Source organism: Patiria miniata, unplaced genomic scaffold (genome assembly GCF_015706575.1).
Source record: "Patiria miniata isolate m_02_andy unplaced genomic scaffold, ASM1570657v1 HiC_scaffold_29, whole genome shotgun sequence".
Lineage (NCBI taxonomy): Eukaryota > Metazoa > Echinodermata > Asteroidea > Valvatida > Asterinidae > Patiria > Patiria miniata.
The window spans coordinates 11,843,920-11,870,796 of NW_024037068.1; the positions used below are offsets into that span (position 1 = coordinate 11,843,920).

General features: G+C 37.6%; 1 protein-coding gene across 3 annotated transcripts in view; it reads right to left on the bottom strand.

Annotated features, from left to right (window-relative positions):
- Window positions 1-14,759: 14,759 nt before the first annotated feature.
- LOC119735613 (HAUS augmin-like complex subunit 5) overlaps window positions 14,760-26,877 on the bottom strand; it is a 35,962-nt gene continuing 23,844 nt past the window's right edge. Inside the window, exons 16-17 of one of the 3 annotated variants that reach the window (XM_038209385.1) lie at window positions 25,848-25,980; window positions 14,760-14,956 (exon numbers count right to left, since the gene is read on the bottom strand). In XM_038209385.1, coding sequence (XP_038065313.1) covers window positions 14,839-14,956; window positions 25,848-25,980 — 251 coding nt within the window. In that variant the 3' untranslated portion in view covers window positions 14,760-14,838. Of the gene's footprint in view, window positions 14,957-23,411; window positions 23,624-25,847; window positions 25,981-26,877 lie in introns of those variants that run through there. The other 2 variants (XM_038209383.1, XM_038209386.1) reach the window with 2 other exon arrangements.

A 26,877-nucleotide genomic window follows, 5' to 3' on the forward strand; every position in this document is an offset into this window, starting at 1 on the left:
TTTGCGCACACTAGTGGTATTCGGCAGAAACAACAATGTAATTAGTTTTTCGGTATCTAATACCCTACGGGTATCTATGGAAATTGTGAATATTTTTCGGGGCAGGAGTCATTTTGTACTTTGATGATGATGATGACAATGATTATGACACGGGTGATGACAGTGACGTTCTTAGAATGCTGTTTCTTTTTAGAATTGGTGGTCATAATGTTCATTAAGTTCGTGTTTTGCCATTTTGTATCAGTGAAAGCTGAAAGGAAGCAGGGATCCTCTCCCAATTATTCGAAGGGTTGGATTTTGCTTATGAGTCGGAAATACATGCCTTATAAAATATAGTGTACATCTCTTTATTTACTGTTTTCAAATTAATTAACATATTTCCACAAGGTTGAGTTTGGTTGAATTTTTATGGGGGGTAGCCGGAGTCCCTATAAACACATTACCTCCAAAATGTGCCCATAATGTCAGGGTCCTCGTCAATTTTTACCGGACTAATAATTTAAGCGTATAAATATAGAAGTGATTTTGAATTTACATATATGTACCTGCAAATGGAACAACCATATTCGGCAGGGCATCCATATATCTAGATGAAAAATGGAAAGGAATAGTTATTGGGGTAAGTACTGGGAGCAGGACTGGCAGCTTAACTACACGTGCAGGGTTCCAATCGCAGCGGCCCTTGGGTTAAGTTTTCTGGAGGGGGCCAGTTTCTATATAGTTTGATAAATAGGATGATGATTGACGTTATAATAAACATGTTATTGTGAAATGTGTCAAATAATGTGTAATTGTGTAAACATAATATTGTCAAAATTCGTAAACCGTCTTCACACAATGTCAATGTCATAATCCAGTCTCAAATCAAGTCACAAGTTATGAACCAGTGGCGGCGGAACGCTTTTCAAACTGTGGGGGGGGGGGGGGGGGGGGCATAACCAAAGAGGGGCACTTCCTCAGACAAAAGGCACCTTTCGTCGGTGTGAAAGAAGAGAAAATTGTGAATTAAGTCACTTTCAAGGAAGTTACCCGGTTTTTTTTTTAGTAACAACATCGATATACACTTCCAAAAATGTTGCATTAAAAATTTTTTAAATCTTAATTACCTTAAATATTCAAAATATTACACTGTAGGCCTATTCCTGAAATAGTCTCAATAATTATAGCCGTATTGTTCGCAAAATAATTTTTCACCTTAGAGAGCCCTTCGGCCTCCAGCACACCCCGGCAGTAACCTCTCATGGTCCGCCCTTTAATTAGACTAAGTTAGGCCCATGCTAAGGGACAATTTTTTTTTTCGCGAGAGGGGCACTGTTGCTTTTGATGGCCAGTTCAGTGACCATTTTATTCGCGTGAGGAGCACTATATTTTTTTTTAAAGGCCAGTTTTTTGTTTATCTTGAGAGGGGCACAGTTTTAATGTTGCGAGGCATGCGAGTGGGTTGCTTTCGAGAAGTAGTTTTCCTTCTCGATAAGTTACCGCGAGAGGAGCACTTTTGTTTTTGACGGCCAATTTCCCGTCTTGAGAAGGGTACAATTTTATCTCTGCGAGAGAAGGTTCACAATCATGTTAATGCGCAAGGGGTATTTGTGTTTTTGAGGGGCACGTTTGCAATACAAGAGAGAAGACAATTTGTAAGCGTGATCATAATGCTTTCATGTGTGCCTTTGAAGGGCAGTTTTGTTTTCATCTCGAGGGGGCGCATTATGACGGCGAGAGAGGCACTTTTATTAGCCTGGGCAATTCTGGGGGCAAGTGCCCCCCCCCCCTGGTTCCGCCGCCCCTGCTATGAGCTGCTTCAATTTCCCAGTTGGGCCCCATAATGCCTCGCTATATTCATTGATATAAGAAATTATAAACAGTTAGCCTTTGGCTAACTGAAAAAATACCACTTATAAAAACCCTTTTTGGTCGGGGGCATTATCAGTATTTTGGTGGTGGTGGTGGTGGTGGTGGGGGGGGGGGGGCACCTGAGGGGGACGGAAAATGTGTGGGGGCACGCCCCAGGCCCCCCCCCCGGCTACATAACGCCACTGCTATAATGTACAACAATGAGTGGTTTTGATGTATCGTGGCTGTGATATGACGCTTACCGTACCTCTATCGAATGCAGTGATTTCCCTGTCAGTACTGAGAGATCCTCTTCAGCTATTGAAGAATATTAAAACAGTCAATCAAATACGGAAGTAAAAAGAAAGATTTTAGTTACAAAAAGGTAAAAAATGTAGGCTTATGCTTTAAAATACTAAGGAAATTTGATACGGCATTTTCATGGCAGCATAAAAACTGGATTTTTAAGCAGATGTTCAGACGTCGATACAGTAAGGCCAAAAAAAAATTGTGTGTTTACGGTAACGGCCTGAAAAAAATCCAGGTAGGTAGGTAGGGAAATAATTTTATTTTGTAATTTTTTTTTCATTTCAGTTCTGCATGCCCATGCGTGTTCTTTCGCAAAAAAAATTGTATAAAACCACTATTCAAGCATTGAAGATATTCAATCGATACATTTCAATCCAAATTAATTTGTATTGTCTGCCAGGGTTCTCCCCAGGATTTTTTCAAACATGTGGTGGAAGATTTGCTGTGATTCAACAACCCGAAAATGTTTGAACTTTAGAAGCTCTCTGGTGCATTTTAGAGCAAATCTGGGGGTCTTTATCTTAAGATTTGTACTTGAAATTCAGAGGAGATCTTGTAGGTCACTAATATTTTTGTAATTAAAGAAAAAAAAATTAAAATTGTTAACTTATAAAAAATTAACATTTCACAACCTGTGTTTCATTGCTTCCTAACTAGAAAAGTATGAATTACATTTACATGTAAATTTCAAATTAAGAAATTAAGGTGGAGAAAAAAACAAATTTTGCTTCCGATTACATGCCTTTCAAAATAGCGTCAGTAGGTCGGAAACTTATTTTGCCAATTTTTTGGGGGCGCTGATTAATGGAGCATCATTCGTACTAATCATAGAGCAAGGAATCATGTTTATTTTGTGCCTGGATTATTTTCATTTGCGCCACGAAAATGGTGCTGCTGGTGGTCGACGACAGAACACATCATCGTGTGCATTTTGATCACACATGCATCGGAAAAACAGGATTTTGGTCAAGATTTTGCATGTCAAGATGAAATAATGGCGTATGTAACGATCAAATTGTGCATTTTAATGGCGTGTATGATAATTATATTGTGCGTATCAGGGGCTAAAAAATGTGATCGGCATTTTTTTGTCGGCGTATCGGGCCGGCCGCAATTCCAGCGTATCGGGCCGATACGCACGTTTGTACGTGGGGAGAACCATGCCGTCCGTCGGCCAGCCAGGCGTACCCAGATGCGTTTGTGCAAAAATAATCGTACTTCGTAGTTTGAGAATTCAAGTTTTAAGATCGTCACGATTTTCACACGTTTAACACAAGTATGTTGGTGTCAAATCTTGGCCACTCCCGAACCCTTGATAAACAACCCGGAAGTGGAAGTAAAAACGCCGTTTTCAAAATAGCACAATAGGACTAGGGTCCAGTATAGACCTACATAGGCCTAATGTAACGTTACACATGCACTCTTGGCAAATGCAACGATGATAATGGCCGTTTTATTTAGACAAACCGGATATAATTATTTCAATGCCTTATCATTAAAAGAAGACTGAATATCCATTAGTTAAATCATACTCACAGTTTTATGGAATTAATCCGCTAAGAAGTCTGCTAAAGAAGTCTGCTTTAAAGAATTGTCGTCGATTTTTTTTTAGAAAGAAATCTATGTCAGTGTTGTACGGCCCATGCACTGTGTATTTTTGCATGGGCAGCAGTGTAGGCCTATACAGCATAGCATCGCAATCGAAATAATCACGTGACTATACAAAATGGCGGTTTTTTATTTACTCATTTTGATTTTTAAAGGCCATTAAATATTTAAGATTGAAAAAAAAAAACACGGTTCAGCTCTTTTTTCAATCTTAAATATTTAATGAACACTGGCAGAGAAATACATACAGATTTCTTTTTACAACTATAGGCATATACGTGAAAATGGATGTTGCCTTATCACAAATTTCGATCCGCATGGAACTTAATGAATATTATTGTTATAGATCTTAATAATAAATAATGATAATAATAATTTGGGAGGCTAACTATCCTTACTCGCAGCTGAGAAGCTGAATTGCGAAGGATCAGCCTACAAACATTGTCGAGCCGAAAGCAAGTGAAGGCGGCTTCTGCAGTCAGCCATACGACCTAAATAATGACCATGGAGCACAGCACAAGATTGAAAGTGTTGATTTCTGTATCTTTTTAATAAGTGGAACCCTGCTTCTTGATATCCTCGTATATTCATAGATATTTCCCTTCTTACAGAATTGTGTTCAGAACCAAAAAACGGCAAACAATTTACAATAAGATCCAATTTGAGGATATATAATGTCAAGGGCGGATCCAGGGGGGGGGGGGCCAAAGGGGGCCATGGCCCCCCCCAAAACGAAACCAATTTTTTTTTTTTTAATGTGACATCGCAATAAAGGCAGGCAATGAGTACACCACCATCTTTTCCTCAAAAAAAATTGGTTAAAGTGGTCAAAAATTGCCTCAGATCGCACCACAGAGCATCTAGAATCCAAAAATTTTTCGGGGCCCTCACGGGCCCCGAACCCCACGCCGTAATTTTTTAGACCCACTTTTTTGGGGGGGACCAAATTTTTTTTGGCCCCCCCCCAAAATTGTGTTCTGGATCCGCCCTTGTATAATGTTGGTGTTTTCCGGCAAACTTAAATCAAAGTTATCTTTATTTTATGCATGTCTCAGCAATTAAAACCATCATTTCCATGGTTAACACCATACAATAAATATTAACACGTTTAAAAAAAAGCTTGGAATAATATTTTTAGCCCCTTTCATTGATCGGGTGACTGACACTTTTCAGAAACTGAGAGATATGGAAATTTGTGAGTCTGGTATTCTTGCAAACGAATTTCGTAAAATCAGTGCTTAATTGCTATCGTTTGTGGTTTTATCTTATCAAATGTTATATGCCAACCACATATTTTTGAGTTGGTAAAGAAGCTGATGCATGATTCGTCTTGTTGCAAGTCAAATTCTCCCCACGTTATTACGCACGTTATAACGCTGCGATTTAAATTAAAAAAAGAGAGCAAAACTACCCTCCAAATCCAGTACATGCTTAATCAATTACAATAAGACCACTGACAAAATGAAAAAGCAGCCTTTAGTTGGAAGTAACTCCACCAAAGGTTTTGTTTCTGATGGGAAAGTTATTTCGCTGCAGATTGCTAATGACCTATACTTTGAAAATATGTATCAATATTTGCCATGTATTTTGTAAAAAAAGCTGTGAAAAAGGAGTTCTTTTTTTGGCCTTTTCCCTTTAACAATGGTACCTTTTCTTCATCCTTCTGTGGCCGTTGTCATGTTATTATTACCCAGAAAACAATACATGTAGTTACTCGATATTCCATTTTATTGTCGGGAGCGCAAGGCACAAGTACACGCATGTGCATCTATGGAGGAATGGTGCAACCCGGCACCGTGCCCAGCCGGCAATTGCGTGCCTACTAGCTCGCTCTGCGTACGGCCGGCCGGCCCTGCCCGCCACCGCCCGGCGTAGCTACCCTGATCGGAATACTTGTAAAACACCCTTTAAAAAAATTTTGATATGGAAATTTGTGAAGTCTGGTATTCTTGCAAACGAATTTCGTAAAATCAGTGCTTAATTGCTATCGTTTGTGGTTTTATCTTATCAAATGTTATAGGCCTACCACATATTTTTGAGTTGGTAAAGAAGCTAATGCATGATTCGTCTTGTTGCAAGTCAAATTCTCCCCACGTTATAACGCACGTTATAACGCTGCGATTTAAATTTAAAAAAAGAGAGCAAAACTACCCTCCAAATCCAGTACATGCTTAATCAAATACAATAAGACCACTGACAAAATGAATAAGCAGCCTTTTTTGGAAGTAACTCCACCAAAGGGTTTTGTTTCTGATGGGAAAGTTATTTCGCTGCAGATTGCTAATGACCTATACTTTGAAAATATGTATCAATATTTGCCATGTATTTTGTAAAAAAAAATGTGGAAAACGAGCTCTTTTTTTGGCCTTTTCCCTTTAACAATGGTACCTTTTCTTCATCCTTCTGTGGCCGTTGTCATGTTATTATTACCCAGAAAACAATACATGTAGTTACTCGATATTCCATTTTATTGTCGGGAGCGCAAGGCACAAGTGCACGCATGTGCATCGATGAAGGTATGGTGCAACCCGGCACCGTGCCCAGCCGGCAATTGCGTGCCTACTAGCTCGCTCTGCGTACGGCCGGCCGGCCCTGCCCGCCGCCGCCCGGCGTAGCTACCCTGATCGGGATACTTGTAAAACACCCGTTTAAAAAAATTTGATCCCCCAAAAATGCACCCACGATAAATGGTTCACTCTACCTTTAATGCATTGTGGGTCAAAATTAATTATTTGCATTAACAGAATTAAAACAATATTACGAATAGAATTGGGTATGGTGCAACCCGGCACCGTGCCCAGCCGGCAATTGCGTGCCTACTAGCTCGCTCTGCGTACGGCCGGCCGGCCCTGCCCGCCGCCGCCCGGCGTAGCTACCCTGATCGGGATACTTGTAAAACACCCGTTTAAAAAAATTTGATCCCCCAAAAATGCACCCACGATAAATGGTTCACTCTACCTTTAATGCATTGTGGGTCAAAATTAATTATTTGCATTAACATAATTAAAACAATATTACGAATAGAATTTAAAAATACACACACACACCAACGTGGCTTGCATAATGCAAGGCTCGCATTATACAAATTGACCAATAATTTTACAGCAGCTTTTTGATTTGATAAACAAGTAAACAACCACGGCTTAAATTTATGCCCCTGTGGCAGCTCATGAACCTATGTTCCGACACAGCTATGTTCCGACTGCTCATATTCCTAAGTAGGTGAGCAGTTCTTGGACGCCACTGAACAATTCCCTTTTGTATATTGTAATGTCCTGTATTTTGACCAAGTGGTTATCTCTTAATGTATGTATGTGTAGCTGTTTATATTACAGCAAAGTTCATGACCTAGGCTCATTGTTTAGTGCATACGTATAAGTACATGTAGATAGTGATTGATACAAAATGTCCAAGATACCATTAGTAAATGGTCAGCTACGAGTGTCATTTAAGTTGATCTAATCTGTCATTGGTATTTTGCTGTGTTCAAATGCTTTGAGAAAAATGGTGTTTGAAAATAGTTCAAGATGTATCACATTAAAATTTCGAACCCTGAAAGATAAACAAAACGACCAGAATTTGAACACATAAGGGCACTGTTCAAAATAGACGTCTTGCGACCTCATTTTTTTCAGAGAGTGAGTTGTTCTCGAGCTATCATTTACAAATTATAAAATACAACTACCTGTTGAGTTTATTTAAGATTTTAAGGAAAAACCTTGAAGGCTTGAAAAACTGACAAGAGACCAATACAACACAAGGGGGCATGTTAAAACCCACCCCCTACAATTTGGACATGATGTGTGAATTAGATAGTATTATTCCATTGCTGGTGGTACTTACCTTCATTTTGTTCTTTACTTAAATATCACGGTACTTTTGTTATCCCACTCTGTATTGGTTTATTGGAGAATTAAAAATAAATGTGTACTGAATGAATTAATGTACATGCAGTTTTGGGACCACCGTTGCAATATTAAATAGATGGACATACTGACATTTCAACATTTACTTCATTTCGGTATTTTTTTTACAACAATGGGCCTACATAATAATATTAATAGCATGTATCAAATAAAAATTGTTTAGACAGGTAATTAATTAATTGGCTAACTACCAACATGTAGGGATAATAATGAAGCAAAAGCTTTTAAGCTGATCCCTAAACATACAGAAATAATACAAAGCTAACAAACACAAGTACATTACCTACATGGAACACAAGACACTACGTTAAGCGAGAACAGACATGGTTACATTAATGATTGTATAAAAAACAAAACCACTGGAACCATCAATATTGGGGAGGCTTTTGATGTTCAACATACAGGGTGTCCTGAAAATAATGGCGCATGTAAACCCGCCATTTTCGCCACTTTGCAACCGGAATTTACTGCAAATGTTTACACGATCTTTAAGGTTACAGATCAATATAGGGTTTTGTTCTTATGTTGAAACAATTTCAATAGAACAGACAGGTTCACTTCTTCCAAACCTCAATGAAATAGTTCAATTAAATATGAATAAATTCATGTATTGCATACTCTGCTTAAAAAATGTTTTAGACTAGTAGGACTCTACTAATTTTAACTGCTTCACAGAAAGTGGCAGAAAATGGGTTTCTTGGCTTTGCCATTATTCAAAGATATCTTTGAATTTACAAAAGCAATCTCAATGAAACAAACGGTATTCTCAAGCTAAATCTATTACCTTGAAGATGGTGTAAACATCTGCAGAAAATTGTGGTTGTAAATTAGCAAAAATGGAGGGGTTTACATGCACCATTTTTTCAGGACGCCCTATATATGTGCATTGATGTGTTTCATTTTCCTTGGGAAAGAATGTAGTGTGATTGACTCTTTCAAATCTACCCTTTAAATCATTCCATAGCAATAAACCGTTTGATGTCAGTTTATTCTTTGATATTGAGGTACGATTGTAGTTGATGTAGAAATTACCCTTGGATACTTCACGAGTGTCATGTGAATGTACTGATAAAGACAAAGTAAACATATTATTGAAATTTACTGGAAGTAATTCCTGTTTAAATTTAAACATAAATTTACCCCAGTTAAAGTTATACAGGTCATTGAATTTCAGTGTTTGTAATTCTGCAAATAAGGCAGATGTATGTTCTAAATAAGATGATTTTGTAATTATTCTGACAGCTTTCTTCTGTAATAAAAGCTATTTATTACATTTGAAGTTGCGCCACCCCATATAAGAATACCATAATTTAAATATGAAAGAACAAAGGAATAATAAAGTGTTATAAGAATAGTTCTTGTTAAGAAAAACTTCAAACGATTCATCACACTAATTGTCATTGAGATCGTACCTGAAAGAATATCTATGTTTGCTCCAGTTTAGATTTTCATCAATGTAAATTCCCAGGAACTTGGTACCATTGCCTCGATTCAAAGCAACCCCATTAAGCAACAAGGGGGTGCCACAGTCATACTTAATCTGTCTTGACCTGAAAATTATATAATTAGTTTTCAAGAGATTTATAGATAATTTTTTTGATGAGAACCAATCGGTTATTTTTGTAAGCTCCATATTTAGATTATTACTTTGATAGACATAAGCCCCAAAAGAGTTCCATTTATGCTACTGAGCTGGTTTGGGGTCAGTCAACATTGCTTGCACAATGTGTGCCTAACACACCTTTTTTTTTTGGGGGGGGGATTTTTGCAGCTTTGAATTTTCATGAAAATGCCAGACACACAAGAATTTTGTTGGATCATACAACAAATCTTAAAGATGCACTCTCTCCTGAGAAAAAAAAAAACACTTCACCTGATTCACATGGGAATTTCCCCATTTTTTTGGCGGATTTCTGTCCTGGGCCACATTGGGGTCACCCAAATTATGGAAGACATCTACAATGGCTCTTCTCTTCACATACATGCCGATATTAAAAGTTAGAGATAACATTAACATTTAAATAAAGAAGAGTAAATGCAAACGTTCCAAGACTATGAGTAAGTAACAATAATTTGGTGAGTTACATTTTTCAATAATCCGATAATAAGTTTTGGAACACCAAACACAATTCTATAGTTTTCAAACATTTGCTTTCCATTGCGTGCCAGCTGGTTGGCAAAGAAAGGCATGTCTAGTGATATTCACATTCAAAAAATCGAAGTCATGTTATAACATTTGCTGTTCTGAGCATAACCTCACTTTCTATTTAACACACGCATTGGGTTTATCAAAGAGTTTTCCTTTGCAAAAATTACAGAAATGAATTGAATGCTACAACTGATTGTGATAATGTATTGCATTTTGCTTAAACCTTCGATTTTAAAATGCACTGAAAGCATGTACATGTATACTATCTGTCACAGCGTTTCCATAGGCCTATCTTATCATGTCTCCACACCGGGGGGGGGGGGGGGGGGTTCAACGGTCAAATTGTTTGCCTTATTATCACGTGACTAAAGAAAATATGATTTTTAAAGGCCATTAAATATTTAGGATTGAAAAAAGAGCTTAACACTAGCACATTAAAACAGAAAAACACACACTTCTTTTTACATACGAGTCCGATTTTCATATGACCAAGGCAGTCGGATTAGCATAACATTCATGACCTCATCTCCCACTGACTAGCTTCTAGCGTGCCGCGCGGTGGATTTCACTGAATTTGCTGTCTTTTATGCGCTCTGAACGGGGAAATATTAAATACTTGAAATGAAATTGGCATATACTAAAATTTTCCGCGCTACGCACCGTGAAACCTATAGTGGACACAGAGCAGAATTGCCTAATCACTCATTGTGATCCACATGGAACTCGAGGATGTATAATGTTGGTGTTTTCCGACCAACTTAAATCAAAGTTATCTTTATTATAAGCATGTCTAAGCACTGACAACCATGATTTACATGATAAACACAATACAATAAACACATTTCAAACAAAAACGCTTGAAATAATTATATTAGCCCCTTTCATTGATCTGGTGACTGACACTATTAGAAGCTGAGAGATATGGAAATTGGTGAAATCTGGTATTCCTGCAAACTAACGACTTTCGCACAATTGGTGTTTAATTGCTATCATTTATGGTTTCATTTTATCAAATGTTATATGCCTACCACATAATTATTAATTGGAAAAGAAGCTGATGCATGATTCGTCTCATTAAAAGTCGAATTCTCCCCCCCCCCCGTTACACATGCTGCAACACCCCAGCTTGTATGCAGGGTGTTCCGCACCCACACACACAAACAACAACACAGAAAGCACCCTCTTTTTGTCGCTTTTAAAGCACGAGTCCAATATGTTTTGAGTTGGCCATAATCTTTAAATTGATAGCTTTAATGTACAGAAACATTATTTCAATTGGTTCAAGACTTCTTAAGTTGTGGCTCATTAAGTAAGGTACCGCTTTTTAAATGTTCTCCACGGCGTCCGATGGTTGACTGCTGTAATGAGAACAAGGGCCAAAAACTGAACGGTGAAAGAGGCAACCAAGCAGAGGGTAGAGCTGCACTGTAAATATCTAAGAGGTCACACAAAACAAGTCATTTTCAGTACAATAACATTTCTTTCCCAAAGATAATTTACCATAATTATTCCCCCCAAAAAGAAAAAAAAGTCCCCCAAAAAAGAAAGATAAAAAAAAATAAAAAAATCAAGAGAGCAAAACTACCCAGCTTTTTGATTTGATAAACAAGTAAACAACCACGGCTTAAATTTGTGCCCCTGTGGCAGCTCATGAACCTATGTTCCGACACAGCTATGTTCCGACTGCTCATATTCCTAAGTATAGGTGAGCAGTTCTTGGACGCCAGTGAATAATTCCCTTTTGTATATTGTAGTTTCCTGTATTTTGACCAAGTGGTTATCTCTTAATGTATGTGTAGCTGTTTAAATTGCAGCAAATTCATGACCTAGGCTCATTATCGAGGGCAATATTTGTTTTGCTTGTTTGTGTGTGCGTGCGCTCTGTCTGTATGTTTGTTTTGACCATACCCTACTTGTGGGGTGATGTTCCTTTCAGAGCACATCTCTCCTTCTATTTTAACAATAGAAAAACATCACCCCAGAAGAGAATCTTTAGAAAAAGGGATAATGAGAACACAATGCTGTCTCCCCACAACTCCGTCTGGCTGGAGCGTACATTTGTCGTCCTTTGTTTCAAATTGTACTGTTGTAGTTGGAGAGCCTCTCGACAAGCTTTTTATATAGCTTTTTAGGCAATCCCTCAGGCCTGCATATGGTTCAGTTTAATGTAGAATGTGTTTTAATGTGTTTGTTTGATAATTTCGTGTAAAGTAACCTTTTGTAGTCTGTCCTTTTTTGATATTCGTTGTCGTGTCTAGCAATTTTTATGTAACTGAATTTTAAAACTGCCTTATATTTGTTAAAATTTTCATTGTCTCGTGTTTGAGATATTGTCTAATACATAAATAAATAAATAAATAAAATAAATTAAATAAGTACATGTAGATAATGATTAATACAAAATGTCCAAGATATCATTTTAAATAATCAGCTATGTGAGTGTCATTTAATTTGATCTAATCTGTCATTGGTACTTTGAGAAAAGTGGTGCTTGAAAACAGTTCAAGATGTATCATATTGGAACTTTGAACCCTGAAAGATAAACAAAATGACCAGAATTTGTACTGTTAAGGGCACTGTTCAAAATAGACGTCATATTCTCGAGCTATCATTTATAAAATACAAAATACAACTATCTGTTGAGTTTATTTAAGATTTTAAGGACAAACCTTGAAGGCTTGAAAAACTGACAAATGACGTACAACACAAGGGGCCATGTTAAAACCCACCCCCTACAAGTTGGACATAATGTGTGAATTAGCTTCAAGTATTATTCCATTGCTGGTGGTACTTACATTCATTTTTTTCTTTACTTAAATATCACTGTACTTTATTATCCCACTCTGTATGCCTATTGGTGTATTGGAGAGTTAAATTTAAACAATAAATGTACCCAAGTTAAAGTTATACAGGTCATTGTAATTCTGCAAATAAGGCAGATGTATGTTCTAAATAAGATGATTTTGTAATTATTCTGACAGCTTTCTTTATAATAAAAACAATTTATTACATTTTGAAGTTGCGCCACCCATATAAGAATACCATAGTTTAAATATGAAAGAACAAAGGAATTGTAAAGTGTTAAAAGAATGTTACTTGGTAAGAAAAACTTTAAACGGTTCATGGCACCAATCTTCTTCGAGATCTTACTTGAAAGTATATCTATATGTTAATTTGTTCCAAGATAGATTTTCATCAATGTAAATTCCCAGGAACTGTGTACATTGTCTCGATTAAAAGCAACCCCATTAAGCAACAAGGGGGTGCCACAGTCATACTTAATCTGTCTTGACCTGAAAATTATATAATTAGTTTTCAAGAGATTTATAGATAATATTTGATGAGAACCAATCGGTTATTTTTGTAATCTCCATATTTAGGTTATAACTGAGATAGACTAATCCCCAAAAGAGTTCCATTTATGCTACTGAGCTGGTTTCGGGTCAGTCAAAATTGCTTGCACAATGTGCGCCTAAACACACATTTTTTTTTTGGGGGGGGGGGTATTTTTGCAGCTTTCATGAAAGTGCCAGGCACACAAGAATTTTGTTGGATTATACAAATCTTGAAGATGCGCTCTCTCCTAATATATCACCTGATTCCCCCATTTTTAAGGTGGATTTCTGCCCTGGCCACATTGGGGTCACCCAAATTATGGAAGACATCTACAATTGCTCTTCCTTTCACAAACATGCCGATATTAGGAGTCAGAGATTACATTAAATAAAGAAGAGTAATGTTCCCAAACGTCCCCAGACTAAGGGGAAAAAATGCATGTGACGCTTGACCAAAGATCTTATAGCGCCGTTGTGAAAACCATTGTAGGCACAATGGTAATCATTGTGCAAACAATGTTTATGGCTAACATTTGTTTGCACCACTTGGATTGATAAATTGATAAATTGGCATTGGTATAGTTTTATTTCCATACATCACAACAAATAATGTACAGTCATTTGCAAAAATGCACAGGGGGTGATGAATGGCGGATACCAGGGAAATGGCGGATACCAGGGAAAAATAATATGCTTTAATTTTGTCTATTTCTCTTGATCAATTTATAACATACACATGAATGCTGCATTTTTAATCAGAGTATTGTTTACTGAGCAAGAAATAGAAAATGACGAATCAAGAATGTATATAGCAAGGTGAACTATGCACAAAAAGTCTGGATTTCAAAGGGAATGAACAACAATGCTGCAATTTTTTTTTTTAGAAATGAATGGATTTGGTGAATTAGTTTGTTATAGTAAATACTGTTAAATTGACTTGCTTCACGTTTTGGGTTCGGAGATGCTGGAAAATATAAAAAAACAAAAAACAAAAAAAAAACAACATTGTTTTGTAGTCTGGTTCCCTAACCTCTCTTAAGATAAACCTGAGCAATTTATAGACTTTGGGGAATCGTAAGCTCATAGAATCAGTCTTGCAGGCTTGTACCCCTAGTAGACATATTAAGCTGTCCGATGAGGTATGATGTAGGTGTGTGTGGTGTTGGGCAATTGACAAGATTGATATAGATATGTAAAAACCAAATTTGTAAAATCATATTTTTGACCAAAAATTTACATTTAGACCAAAATGAGCCAAAACACATTCCTCCCACTTTAGCAGCTCCACATCATGCCTAATCTTAAAGTAGACATATTAAGCTTTATAACGATGTATGATGTAGGTGTGTGTAGGGTGGGGCAATTAAGTCGACCAAAGTTTGGATTCCGCCGCTCGCCTATAGGCCTATGGGTAGTTCTTGGGTATCATCATCATGAGACACCGAGCAGAGCACACTGTTGGAAACGTTGAGTTAAACAACTGGTTCAAGTCAAAAGTGATAATTCACATGGTGTTACCAAAAACCTTTTGTTCTTTGTTCATGTCTGCCACATGTCACATTGTAGCTTGCGAAAGCCAATCCGCAAAAATCTTAGTTTGGAAAAAGCCTTAGCCTGGTTCCATTTTCATGCCAACAACCACATTCTGGTATTGACATAGTCTGGTGCCGACATGAAGCAACTAGACGCCCAACTGCCTCAGTCTAGTCACGGCCACCGTCCATTTATCCAGCCACTGTTGCAGTGCGAGGTCGTCCAGCTTGACCCAGGGAGTGAGAAACTGTGCTGGCTGCTCCCACCTATCCATAACATCAACAAATTACGACTAGTATTAATCAAGTTTTATTAAGCATGCACAAAAACAGTTTACCCATTACTATTGGTTGAGAGCCCATGAGTGGTTTAAAACGGTTAATAAAACATTGACTGTTTTTTTTATGTTTCACAAAACATAAAGAAAACTTGTTGAACGAAATCGTTTGTAAAATGTATAATTTTTGACTTGTTTTGACTTTTTGACCGAAAGGTATTTTACGAATGGGAATAAATATGTCCTTGGCTGCTACAGTACAGTACAGTAAACTCCGGCTAAGTCGGCACTCACGGGACCCGAGAATTTGTGACGACTTTACGCGAATTTTGCCGACTTACATGAATGGCCTTTTTGCACATTTGATTCATTGCACTAATTGGGTTTGATTTACCCTGGTTTATCTCCTTAATGCTTAAGTTGATTCCAGCAAATTAATCCTAGAATTTTATCATCACGTTGGTGGTATTGATAGTGGATGGGCCACGTGTAAAGAACAGTGCTGCAGTCGAGTCCGCCCCATTAGAGTCCGAGTCTCAGTCCTTGGTATACGAGTCCGAGTCCAAGTCCTTGGTATCCGAGTCCGAGTCATTGGTATACAAGTCCGAGTCCGAGTCCTTGTATCCGAGTCCGAGTCCTTGGTATCCGAGTCCGAGTCATTGGTATACGAGTCCGAGTCCGAGTCCTTGGTATCAGAGTCCGAGTCCGAGTCCTTTTATGAATCTCAAGTAGTGTTCTCATGGAAAACTATTATGCTATCCCTGTGACATTTCAACATTTACTTCATGTCGATATTTTTTTTAACAATATGGGCCTAAATAATAATATTAATAGTATGTATCAAATAAGAATTGTTTAGACAGGTAATTAATTAATTAGTCGGCTAACTACCAACATGTAGGGATAATAATGAAGCAAAAGCTTTTAAGCTTATCCCTTAATATACAGAAATAATACAAAGCTATCAAACACAAGTACATTACCTACATGGAACACAAGACATCACGTTAAGCGAGACCAGACATGGTTACATTAATGATTGTATAAAAAAAAAACCACTGGAACCATCAATATTGGGGAAGCTTTTGATGTTCAACATACAGGGTGTCCTGAAAATAATGGTGCATGTAAACCCGCCATTTTCGCAAATTTGCAACCGGAATTTACTGCAAATGGTTACACGATCTTCAATGTTACAGATTTAGCTTGAGAATACAGTTTGTTTAAGTAAGATTGCTTTTGTATTAATCCAGAGATATGCTTGAATAACCGCAAAGCCAACAAAAATTATTCTGTGCCACTTTCAGGAAGAGAGTGCTTCAAAGATCAGACAATGCTAGTATGGCTCTTTTGATAAGATTATCCCTATGGGTGTAAGACAAACATTCCATTCACACGTCAACATATGGTTCAGTTTTTATGTTGAAACAATTCAATAGTACAGACAGGTTCACTTTTTTAAAACTTCAATGAAAGAGTTCAATTAAATATAAATAAATATTGCACACTCTGCTTAAAAATGTTTTCGACTAGGACTCTACTAAGTTTAACAGCTTCACAGAAAGTGGCAGAAAATGGGTTTCTTGGCTTTGCCATTACTCAAACATAACTTTGAATTTACAAAAACAATCTCAATGAAACAAAGGGTATTCTCAAGCTCAATCTATTACCTTAAAGATAGTGTGAACATCCGCAGAAAATGTTGGTTGTAAACTAGCAAAAATGGAGGGGTTTACATGCACCATTTTTTCAGGACGCCCTATATATGTGCATATATGTGTTTCATTTTCCTAAGGAAAGAATGTAGTGTGACTGACTCCTTCAAATCTACCCTTTAAATCATTCCATAGCAATAGACCGTTTGATGTCAGTTTATTCTTTGATAATGAAGTACGATTACAGTTGATGTAGAAATTACCTTTGGATGGTACTTTGCTGTGTTCAAATAATTTGAGAAAAATGTTGTTTGAAAATAGTTCAAGATGTATCATATTAGAATTTCGAACCCTGAAAGATAAACAAAACGACCATAATTGGAACACATAAGGGCACTGTTCAAAATAGACGGCTTGTGACCTCATTTTTGTCAGAGAGTGAGTTGTTCTCGAGCTATCATTTACAAAATATAAAATACAACTACCTGTTGAGTTTATTTAAGATTTTAAGGAAAAACTCTGAAGGCTTGAAAAACTGACAAATGACCAATACAACACAAGGGGGCATGTTAAAACCCACCCCCTACAATTTGGACATAATGTGTGAATTGGATAGTATTATTGCATTGCTGGTGGTACTTACCTTCATTTTGTTCTTTACTTAAATATCACGGTACTTTTGTTATCCCACTCATATATTGGTTTATTGGAGAATTAAAAATAAATGTCTACTGAATGAATTAATGTACATGCAGTTTCTGGACCACCAATGCAATATTAAGTAGATGGACATACTGACATTTCAACATTTACTTCATTTCGGTATTTTTTTGCAACAATGAGCCTAAATAATAATATTAATAGTATGTATCAAATAAGAATTGTTTAGACAGGTAATTAATTAATTAATCGGCTAACTACCAACACTGACAAGACCGAAGTTCTTGTTGTTGGCACGACTACGAACCTGAAGAAAGTTTCTGCTGTAGACATTGATATTGGAGGTCACTGTATTACATCCTCCAAACAGTTGAAAAAACTTGGGGTCATCTTTGATTGTAATTTAAACATGCAAAGTCATATTCGTGAGGTATCTCGCAATGCATATTACCATCTGCATAATATCAGTAAGATAAAACAATACCTGAATTATTCTGTCACTGAGCAGGTTATCACCATGCTAGTCATGTCTAAGATTGATTATTGCAATGCCTTGTTTGCAGGTTTACCCCAGTCCACACTTGCACCATTACAACGAGTACAAAACTGTGCTGCCAGGATTCTCACAGGAACCAGAAAATTTGAGAATATAACCCCTGTACTTATGAAACTGCATTGGCTTCCGGTGAATTATAGAATCATGTATAAAATGTGTCTCTTAGTTCATAAATGTTTAAATGGTCTAGCCCCTGACTATCTCAGTGAATTACTGCATACTACTTGTTCCAGTTCACGTAGAAACACACGATTGTCATGTGATAAAACCAGACTACAGCACTGTAACACCAGATTATGCACATTTGGGGATAGAGCTTTTTCCGCCATTGCCCCTAAATTATGGAACAAGCTGAACTCGTGCCTCAGGGAAACAGAAAGTATCGATGTTTTTAAATCCGGGCTGAAAACTTATTTCTTTCGAAAGGCATTTTTATGATCTTATAGACACATGTATTTGTAGTTGTTGTGGTTTTTACTATCCCCTGAAGGTTTATTTTAGCACTTATTTCCCATTCTATATTTTTCTTTAGGACTTAAGTTTTGGTGTATGTCTCTTTTAACAAACATTTTATTGTATATGCGGTCACAGCTGGTCTGTTTTACATCTACTTACCTTTGTATTTTAAAATATTGTATATTTCTATATTTACTTGTCATTTTTTGTTTGTAATTTCATGCTGATTTTAAACTGATTTTTACATTTTTCTTGTTAATTCTAATAATTACTTTGTGTTTAAAGGGATTTTCTATATGTTACTCTGTAAGCGCCCTGGAGCATTGTTTTTTCGATGGATTGGGCGCTATATAAATCTTTGCTTATTTGCTTATTATTATATTACCAACATGTAGGGATAATAATGAAGCAAAAGCTTTTAAGCTGATCCCTAAACATACAGAAATAATACAAAGCTATCAAACACAAGTACATTACCTACATGGAACACAAGACACTACGTAAAGCGAGAGCAGACAGGGTTACATTAATGATTGTATAAAAACAAAACCACTGGAACCATCAATATTGGGGAAGCTTTTGATGTTCAACATACAGGGTGTCCTGAAAATAACGGTGCATGTAAACTCCGCCATTTTCGCCAATTTGCAACGGGAATTGGCTACAAATGGTTACACGATCTTCAAGGTTACAGATCAATATAGGGTTTTGTTCTTATGTTGAAACAATTCAATAGTACTGACACTTCAATGATATAGTTCAATTAAATATAAATAAATACATGTATTGCATACTCTGCTTAAAAATGTTTTAGACTAGGACTCTACTGATGTTAACTGCTTCACAGAAAGTGGCAGAAAATGGGTTTCTTGGCTTTGCCGTTATTCAAACATATCTTTGAATTTACAAAAGCAATCTCAATGAAACAAACGGTACTCTCAAGCTAAATCTATTACCTTGAAGATGGTGTAAACATGTGCAGAAAATTTTGCTGGTAAATTAGCAAAAATGGAGGGGTTTACATGCACCATTTTTTTCAGGACGCCCTATATATATGTGCCCATTTAGCAACAAGGGGTGCTACACAAGACACTACGTAAAGCGAGACCAGACAGGGTTACATTAATGATTGTATAAAAACAAAACCACTGGAACCATCAATATTGGGGAAGCTTTTGATGTTCAACATACAGGGTGTCCTGAAAATAACGGTGCATGTAAACTCCGCCATTTTCGCCAATTTGCAACGGGAATTTGCTACAAATGGTTACACGATCTTCAAGGTTACAGATCAATATAGGGTTTTGTTCTTATGTTGAAACAATTCAATAGTACTGACACTTCAATGAAATAGTTCAATTAAATATAAATAAATACATGTTTTGCATACTCTGCTTAAAAATGTTTTAGACTAGGACTCTACTGATGTTAACTGCTTCACAGAAAGTGGCAGAAAATGGGTTTCTTGGCTTTGCCGTTATTCAAACATATCTTTGAATTTACAAAAGCAATCTCAATGAAACAAACGGTACTCTCAAGCTAAATCTATTACCTTGAAGATGGTGTAAACATGTGCAGAAAATTTTGCTGGTAAATTAGCAAAAATGGAGGGGTTTACATGCACCATTTTTTCAGGACGCCCTATATATATGTGCCCATTTAGCAACAAGGGGTGCCACAGTCATACTTAATCTGTCTTGACCTGAAAATTATATAATTAGTTTTCAAGAGATTTATAGATAATATTTGATGAGAACCAATCGGTTATTTTTGTAAGCTCCATATATTAAGTAGATGGACATACTGACATTTGAACATTTACTTCATTTCGGTATTTTTTTTACAACAATGGGCCTAAATAATAATATTAATAGTATGTATCAAATAAGAAGACTTTTGATGTTCTACATACAGGGTGTCCTGAAAATAATGGTGCATGTAAACCCCGCCATTTTCGCCACACAATGCAAAAATGAAGAAGAGTTATTACAGATCACCAAAATATTATTAACAAAGCTACAAAATAATTATTAACAACATTTTTAAAAAAGCTACAAAATAATTCCTACACATGCCTTGTTGCTATGTGTTGATGGCGTTATGAGGACTTTTTTGGAAAAATAAGTTGCCAACCACGGCTTCAATTTATGCGCTTACGGCAGCCCATACAAAATGGCGCCAATGTTTACAAAATGTACAAACATAAGAAAGGTCTATTGCAAAGAAAATGCGGAAGAAATAAATATGAATAATTAGGAGCAGTTTTTGAAAAAAAAGCCAGTTTTCTCCAACGCTGGAGAAATACAAGTTTTCTTAAAAAGGTTGGCGAACCAGGAGCCTCGATTTTACAGGATGCTTTGAACTGTCATTCCCTAACAATCCAGTTAGATATTGTGTGATGATTTGATCATTTCGTTTTTTAATGCTTGCCAATGTTGTACAGGGCGAGTCCAAAAAACCAGAACCCAAACCCCAAATATTATATTTCATATTTAAAAAAATATGTAGCACCAAAAATAACAATGAATGGAAAGCCAATTTCATAAGCTACTTTTAGAAAAAAATAATTCCGAAATTGCTAAATCCGTTATCATATCACCTTTTAAACACAATGACCCTGAAACCTCTTTCGTCCAAAAAAAATGCGATTTCAAGAATCGTCATCATAATTGTCTTCAAACATCACCAGCGATTAAACCTCAGTTTAAAAATTAATAATATTCAAAAAGTCCTTTTGAAGGCCCATCTTTTTAAAAAAAAGAGAGGAGATTTTATAAATCATACTGTTTGCCTAACCAGGGTAGTAAATACAGATATTGTGTATTTCAGTTGTTGACAGTTGTGGAAACAAGTATTCTGTGTCATTTTCTTTGGTGTTCCAAACAGTCAGAATACACAATCAATTTTAATTTTGTGTGTGTGTGTGTGGACGAAACAGGTTTTAGGGTCATTGCGCTTAAATGGTGATATTATTTGAACGGATTGACCAAATTCAGTAGCAAAAGTTTTCATGTAAAAGTAGCTTATGAAATTGGCTTTCCAGTCATTATTATTTTTGGTGCTACATATTTTTGTAAATATGAAATATAAATTTGGGGGTTTGGGTTCTGTTTTTTGTACTCACCCTGTATCTTCCCTTTTATGGGCGTTACACGGTGCAGCCAGCCAGCCAACAATCTATGTATAAGATGATTTTTTTTTGAAATGAAACAGTGCTCTGCCTTGGCACTTTATTTACAGCGAATACCAAAAAGTCATTTTATAGATACTTTACAATTTTATTTTGCAAAACGCTAAGTGTTACATTTTTTTGGACTGCTTTGATCTACCCACGGTCCCACAGTTGCCTGTAACTTAAAATATGAGACCTGTACCCACAAAACCCGGACAAAGTTGCAGAAATTGTTTTGGCATGTGCATGTGAAGTCATTTTGGGTGGGAACTGACCATTTTGAGGTTTTGAACAATTCTGAATCAGTAACTGTAAATTTACAACCTCCCAAAATATGCATGTAATACAAGTGGGTGTATTTGGTCGAGTTTGTGAAGATAACAAATGTCTAGAAATCTATACAAAACAGCATTGTCATGCGTTCATTGGAACAATGCATGTAAAATTCCATTGTTCCAGGGTTTGTAGTACACGTTGAAACTTATAATAGAGGTCAAAGTTCACTATTTGCTGTGTATGAAACATGGATCCTTACTTGAGCTTGCTGACTAGTCTTGTTGACAGGATGATTGACTAATTCATGCCCTGTTGGTATGGCATTTTCCAAGGCATACTTCCAGGGCCATTTTTATATAGCTTGTAATTCACATTACAATATATGGGTAAAAAAAAATCGCTATTTGCTGTCAACAGTTCAACTCTGGTTATTATACAGGGGCTATCATAACTTTATTTGGCTATGAATTGAAAGAGGAACTTGAGAAATATTAATATTTTTGACCCACTATTCTTGGAGTACTTAAATATTACGTAATACATACTGCAAAATATTTTTACATATGGGTAGTTATCAGAGATGCCACCAATATATCAATAAAAAGCCTGAAACATTACTAAAAAACCTGAAACTACCCTTACCCCCTTTCAAAAATGTGTTTTCTGGATGTTTCAGACCAAATCCAGCACACTTAATCTATCAGATTTTTTGTAAAAAAAAAATGAATTCAGGTTAAAACCTTAAAAGTGGCATCTCTGAGTTATTGGGTATTGCTATCACGAGACACTGAGCAGAGCACACTGTTCAAAACGTCGAGTTAAAACAACTGGTTCTTCTCAGAATGACACAACTCAAAAGAGATATTCACATGGTGTTACCGCAAACCTTCTGTTCTTTGTTCATGTGCTAAAACTTACGTCGACAGTTCAGGCTGGTCCCATAGATATGTAAAATACCAAATTTGTAAAATCATATTTTTGACTTAAAATTTGACTTTTTGACCAAAATAAGCCAAAAAACACACTCCTACCACTTAAACATCATGCCCAATCTGAAAGTAAAAATATTAAGCTTTCTAACGATGTATGATGTAGGTGTGTGTAGGGTGGGGCGATTAAGTCGACCAAAATGTGGATTCCGCCGCTCGCCTATATGGGTAGTTCTTGGGTATCAACATCATGAGACATCAAGCAGAGCACACTGTTTGAAACGTTCAGTTAAACAACTGGTTCAAGTCAAAAGTGATATTATTCACATGGTGATACCAAAAACCTTCTGTTCTTTGTTCATGTCTGCCACCCAAACCTACATGTCGCATTTACATGTACATGTATATAGCTTGCAGAAGCCAAATTCGCAAAAATCCTAGTTTGGAAAAAGCCTTAGTCGGGTTCCATGTTCATGCCAACAACCACATTCTGGTATTGACATAGTCTGGTACCGACATGAGCCGGGCCATATCATAGGTCCGACGCCTCATAGGTCCTAAATTTCGGACTTCTGAGGACTTATGAGGCATAAAATTTATTTATTCCGCCTCATAGATCCGACGCCTCATAAGTCCGACACCTTATAAGTCCGACAACGGAATAACAAGGCGCTTAATATGTCGGACCTACGAGGCGTCGGACTTATGAGGCGTCGGACCTATGAGGAGTCGGACTTATGGGCCTTTATTTGTTAAGGGGATGCGATTTTGTCAGACTTATGAAGCGTCGGACCTATGAGGCGTCGGACTTATGAGCAGACCCCACATGAGCCACTAGATGCCCAACTGCCTCAGTCTAGTCACGGCCACCGTCCATTTGTCCAGCCACTGTTGCAGTGCGAGGTCGTCCAGTTTGACCCAAGGAGTGAGAAGCTGTGCTGGCTGCTCCCACCTGTCAATAATATCAATACATTACGACTAGTAATCAGGTTTTATTAAGCATGCACAAAAACCTGAAATAGTTTACCCATTACTATTGGTTGAGAGCTCATGATTGGTTTTAAACGGTTAATAAAACATTGACTTTTTTTTTATGTTTCACAAAACATCAGTAAACTTGTTGAACAAAATCGTTTGTTATGTATAATTTTTGACTTGTTTTGACTTTTTGACCGAAAGGTATTTTATGAATAGGAATATATATGTGCTTGGCTGCTATTAAACAAGTACAGTAAACTCCGGCTAAGTCGGCACTCTCGGGACCCGAGAATTTGTGACGACTTTACGCGAATGCCGACATCTGCTGTAAGTCGTCATTTTGCCAACTTACATGAATGGTCTTTTGCACACATGATTCATTGCACTAATTGGCTTCGATTTACCCTGGTTTATCTCCTTAATGCTTGAGTTGATTCCAGCAAATTAATCCTCGAATTTTATCATCACGTTAGTGGTATTGATAGTGGACGGGCCACGTGCACAAAATAGTAATACATACGTGCACAGTTACGAATTAAATACGTGCGTGGTAAACCACGCACGCATTGACTGTATCATTGCAGGTATTGACTGCATCATTCAATAAGACGACCCCCAAAATGGACAGAGCGCAAGCGTACAGGCCTAGAGGGGGTACTGGTATGATATGCTCACGATGCAGACAGTAGTGGGAAACCCCTTGGCTTGGCTGTGCAGCAACGCAGTGACACCAATGCAGTGATCAAGGGCCGTGCCAACCACTTTTCACTCGACCATTTTTGCCAACCGCAGTGCAGCATGGAGGTAGGAAGTCGATGCCAATGCGTGATTTTTAACTCTTTCAGTGCCCGCGACATTTCAAAAGTTTAACCCTATTGTGCCCAACTTCAAGCCTTTTTGCTAATTATTCAAAATTCTGTAAAGAAAGTAAATAAGTTGTAATCACCAAACTTGTTGTATCTTGCTCTCTGGAATATTCTTGTTACCTTCAAAAGTCAATAGTAGTCACGCACCTAGTGATATACCCTGAAACACTCTCCTGAACACAGGGGAATTCCGCACTTTTTGCAGAATATACGTGTGTCGCGTCTGATACCCCTCCTCATACAAACTCTGTTCATTATCATCAATATCGTCATGATTGTCACTACTGACACTAACGTAAGCACCATCATTATCATTTGTATCGGTATCCCCATTTTCGTCCTCTGACTCACCATCCTGTTCTTAAATATTCAAAGATGATTCTGAATCAGAAAAGTAATCCCTTTCACTGTCTGAATGAGCAAAGATTTCATTGATTTCCTCTGGAAATAACACGCGAGCTCGTTTTCTGGGCGTCGCCATTTTGTCAACAAGTCGAAACCTAGAGACGGGCTGTCAGTGTTGCGCCCTCTCGCAAGAACTCGAATAAAAAATAAATACAGGTCGTCGATGCATGAAAATGGTACCATTACAAAGAGCAAGAGTGCCCCCTTTTGATAACATGTTTACTCTACCTCATACATGTATGAGGTTTGGCGAGTTTAGTCACGAACATTACCTCGTACATGTACGAGATTGGTGCTTTAGTACTAACAAATATACCTCCTACATGTACGAGTTTGGCACTGAAAGAGTTAAATGCCAACTTACACAAAGGATTTTGTTATGCTTTTTATGGAAAGGGGACCGTAACACAAAAACTTGAGCGAAATGGCGACTTGTAAAAGCTGACTTTGAAATAAAAAACTCAGTGGAAATGCATTTCAGACAATTGGGACTTTAGTCAGACGGCCGACTTGAGTGATTTGATGAGTTGCACGATGTCGACTTGGCCGGAGTTTACTGTACATTGCTCCTTGCTTCGTACGTACGTACGTACATGTACATGCATGACTTTCTGTGATCAATACCACAGCCTGTAATCAACCATGGATGTAGAAATAAACCAGGGTAAATCAAAGCCTTTGAATTTTAGCCATTAATCTTGTTTGCATGATCCAGATACAGATGCGCATAGGCCATTAACTCAATCTATTTTTTTCACTCCGTGATTCAATTTGTGTATTTGTGTAAGTCGGCAAAATGACGACTTGCAGCAGAAGCCGACATTCGCGTAAGCCGTCACAAATTCTCTGGTCCCGAGAGTGCCGTCTTAGCCGGAGTTTACTGTATATGAAAAAGAACCCGATGACAAAATGTCTTCTTTTTCTTACCAAGCTGAAAGTGCATCCTTCACAGAAATGCAGGAGGCAAGCGCGTCCGTAGACTCATTGAGTCTGGTCTGTAGAACAGGCAGGACTTGCCTCAGCAGCTCCTCATCGTGAGCGCTGACTTCTGAGGTGAGGGCTGCAGATACAAAGACAGAAACTATGATCATTGTTTGTACCTAATATACACTGCACAGGAACAGATGAACCGTAGAATGTCCTTAAAAAGTGGGAACAATGTTCTGTTCAATTCGGCCGACAGTGGAATTTATGCAGACATTAAATATTAGGCTTTGCCCTTCACCGATGTATTTTAAAACACTGTATATAATAGTGTTGTCTTGAGTGATTGTGAGAAAAATATCACTTGGGTGGGACTCAAAGAATGCCAGACAACTCAACCGTTGAGATAACTCAACTCGAGACAGTTCGACCGTTGAGACAACTCGACCGTTGAGACAACTCAACTCGAGACAACTCGACCGTTGAGACAACTCGACCGTTGGGACAACTCGACCGTTGGGGCAACTCGACCGTTGAGACAGCTCGACCGTTGAGACAACTCAACCGTTGGGACAACTCGACCGTTGAGACAACTCAACTCGAGACAACTCGACCATTGAGACAACTCGACCGTTGAGACAACTCAACCATTGAGACAACTCAACCATTGAGACAACTCGACCGTTGGGACAACTCGACCGTTGAGACAACTCAACCGTTGGGACAACTAGACCGTTGAGACAACTCGACCGTTGAGACAACTCGACCGTTGAGACAACTCGACCGTTGAGACAACTCGACCGTTGAGACAACTCGACCATTGGGACAACTCGACCATTGGGACAACTAGACCGTTGAGACAACTCGACCGTTGAGACAACTCGACCGTTGAGACAACTCGACCGTTGAGACAACTCGACCGTTGAGACAACTCGACCATTGGGACAACTCGACCATTGGGACAACTCGACCGTTGAGACAACTCGACCGTTGAGACAACGCAACCATTGAGACAACTCGACCGTTAAGACAA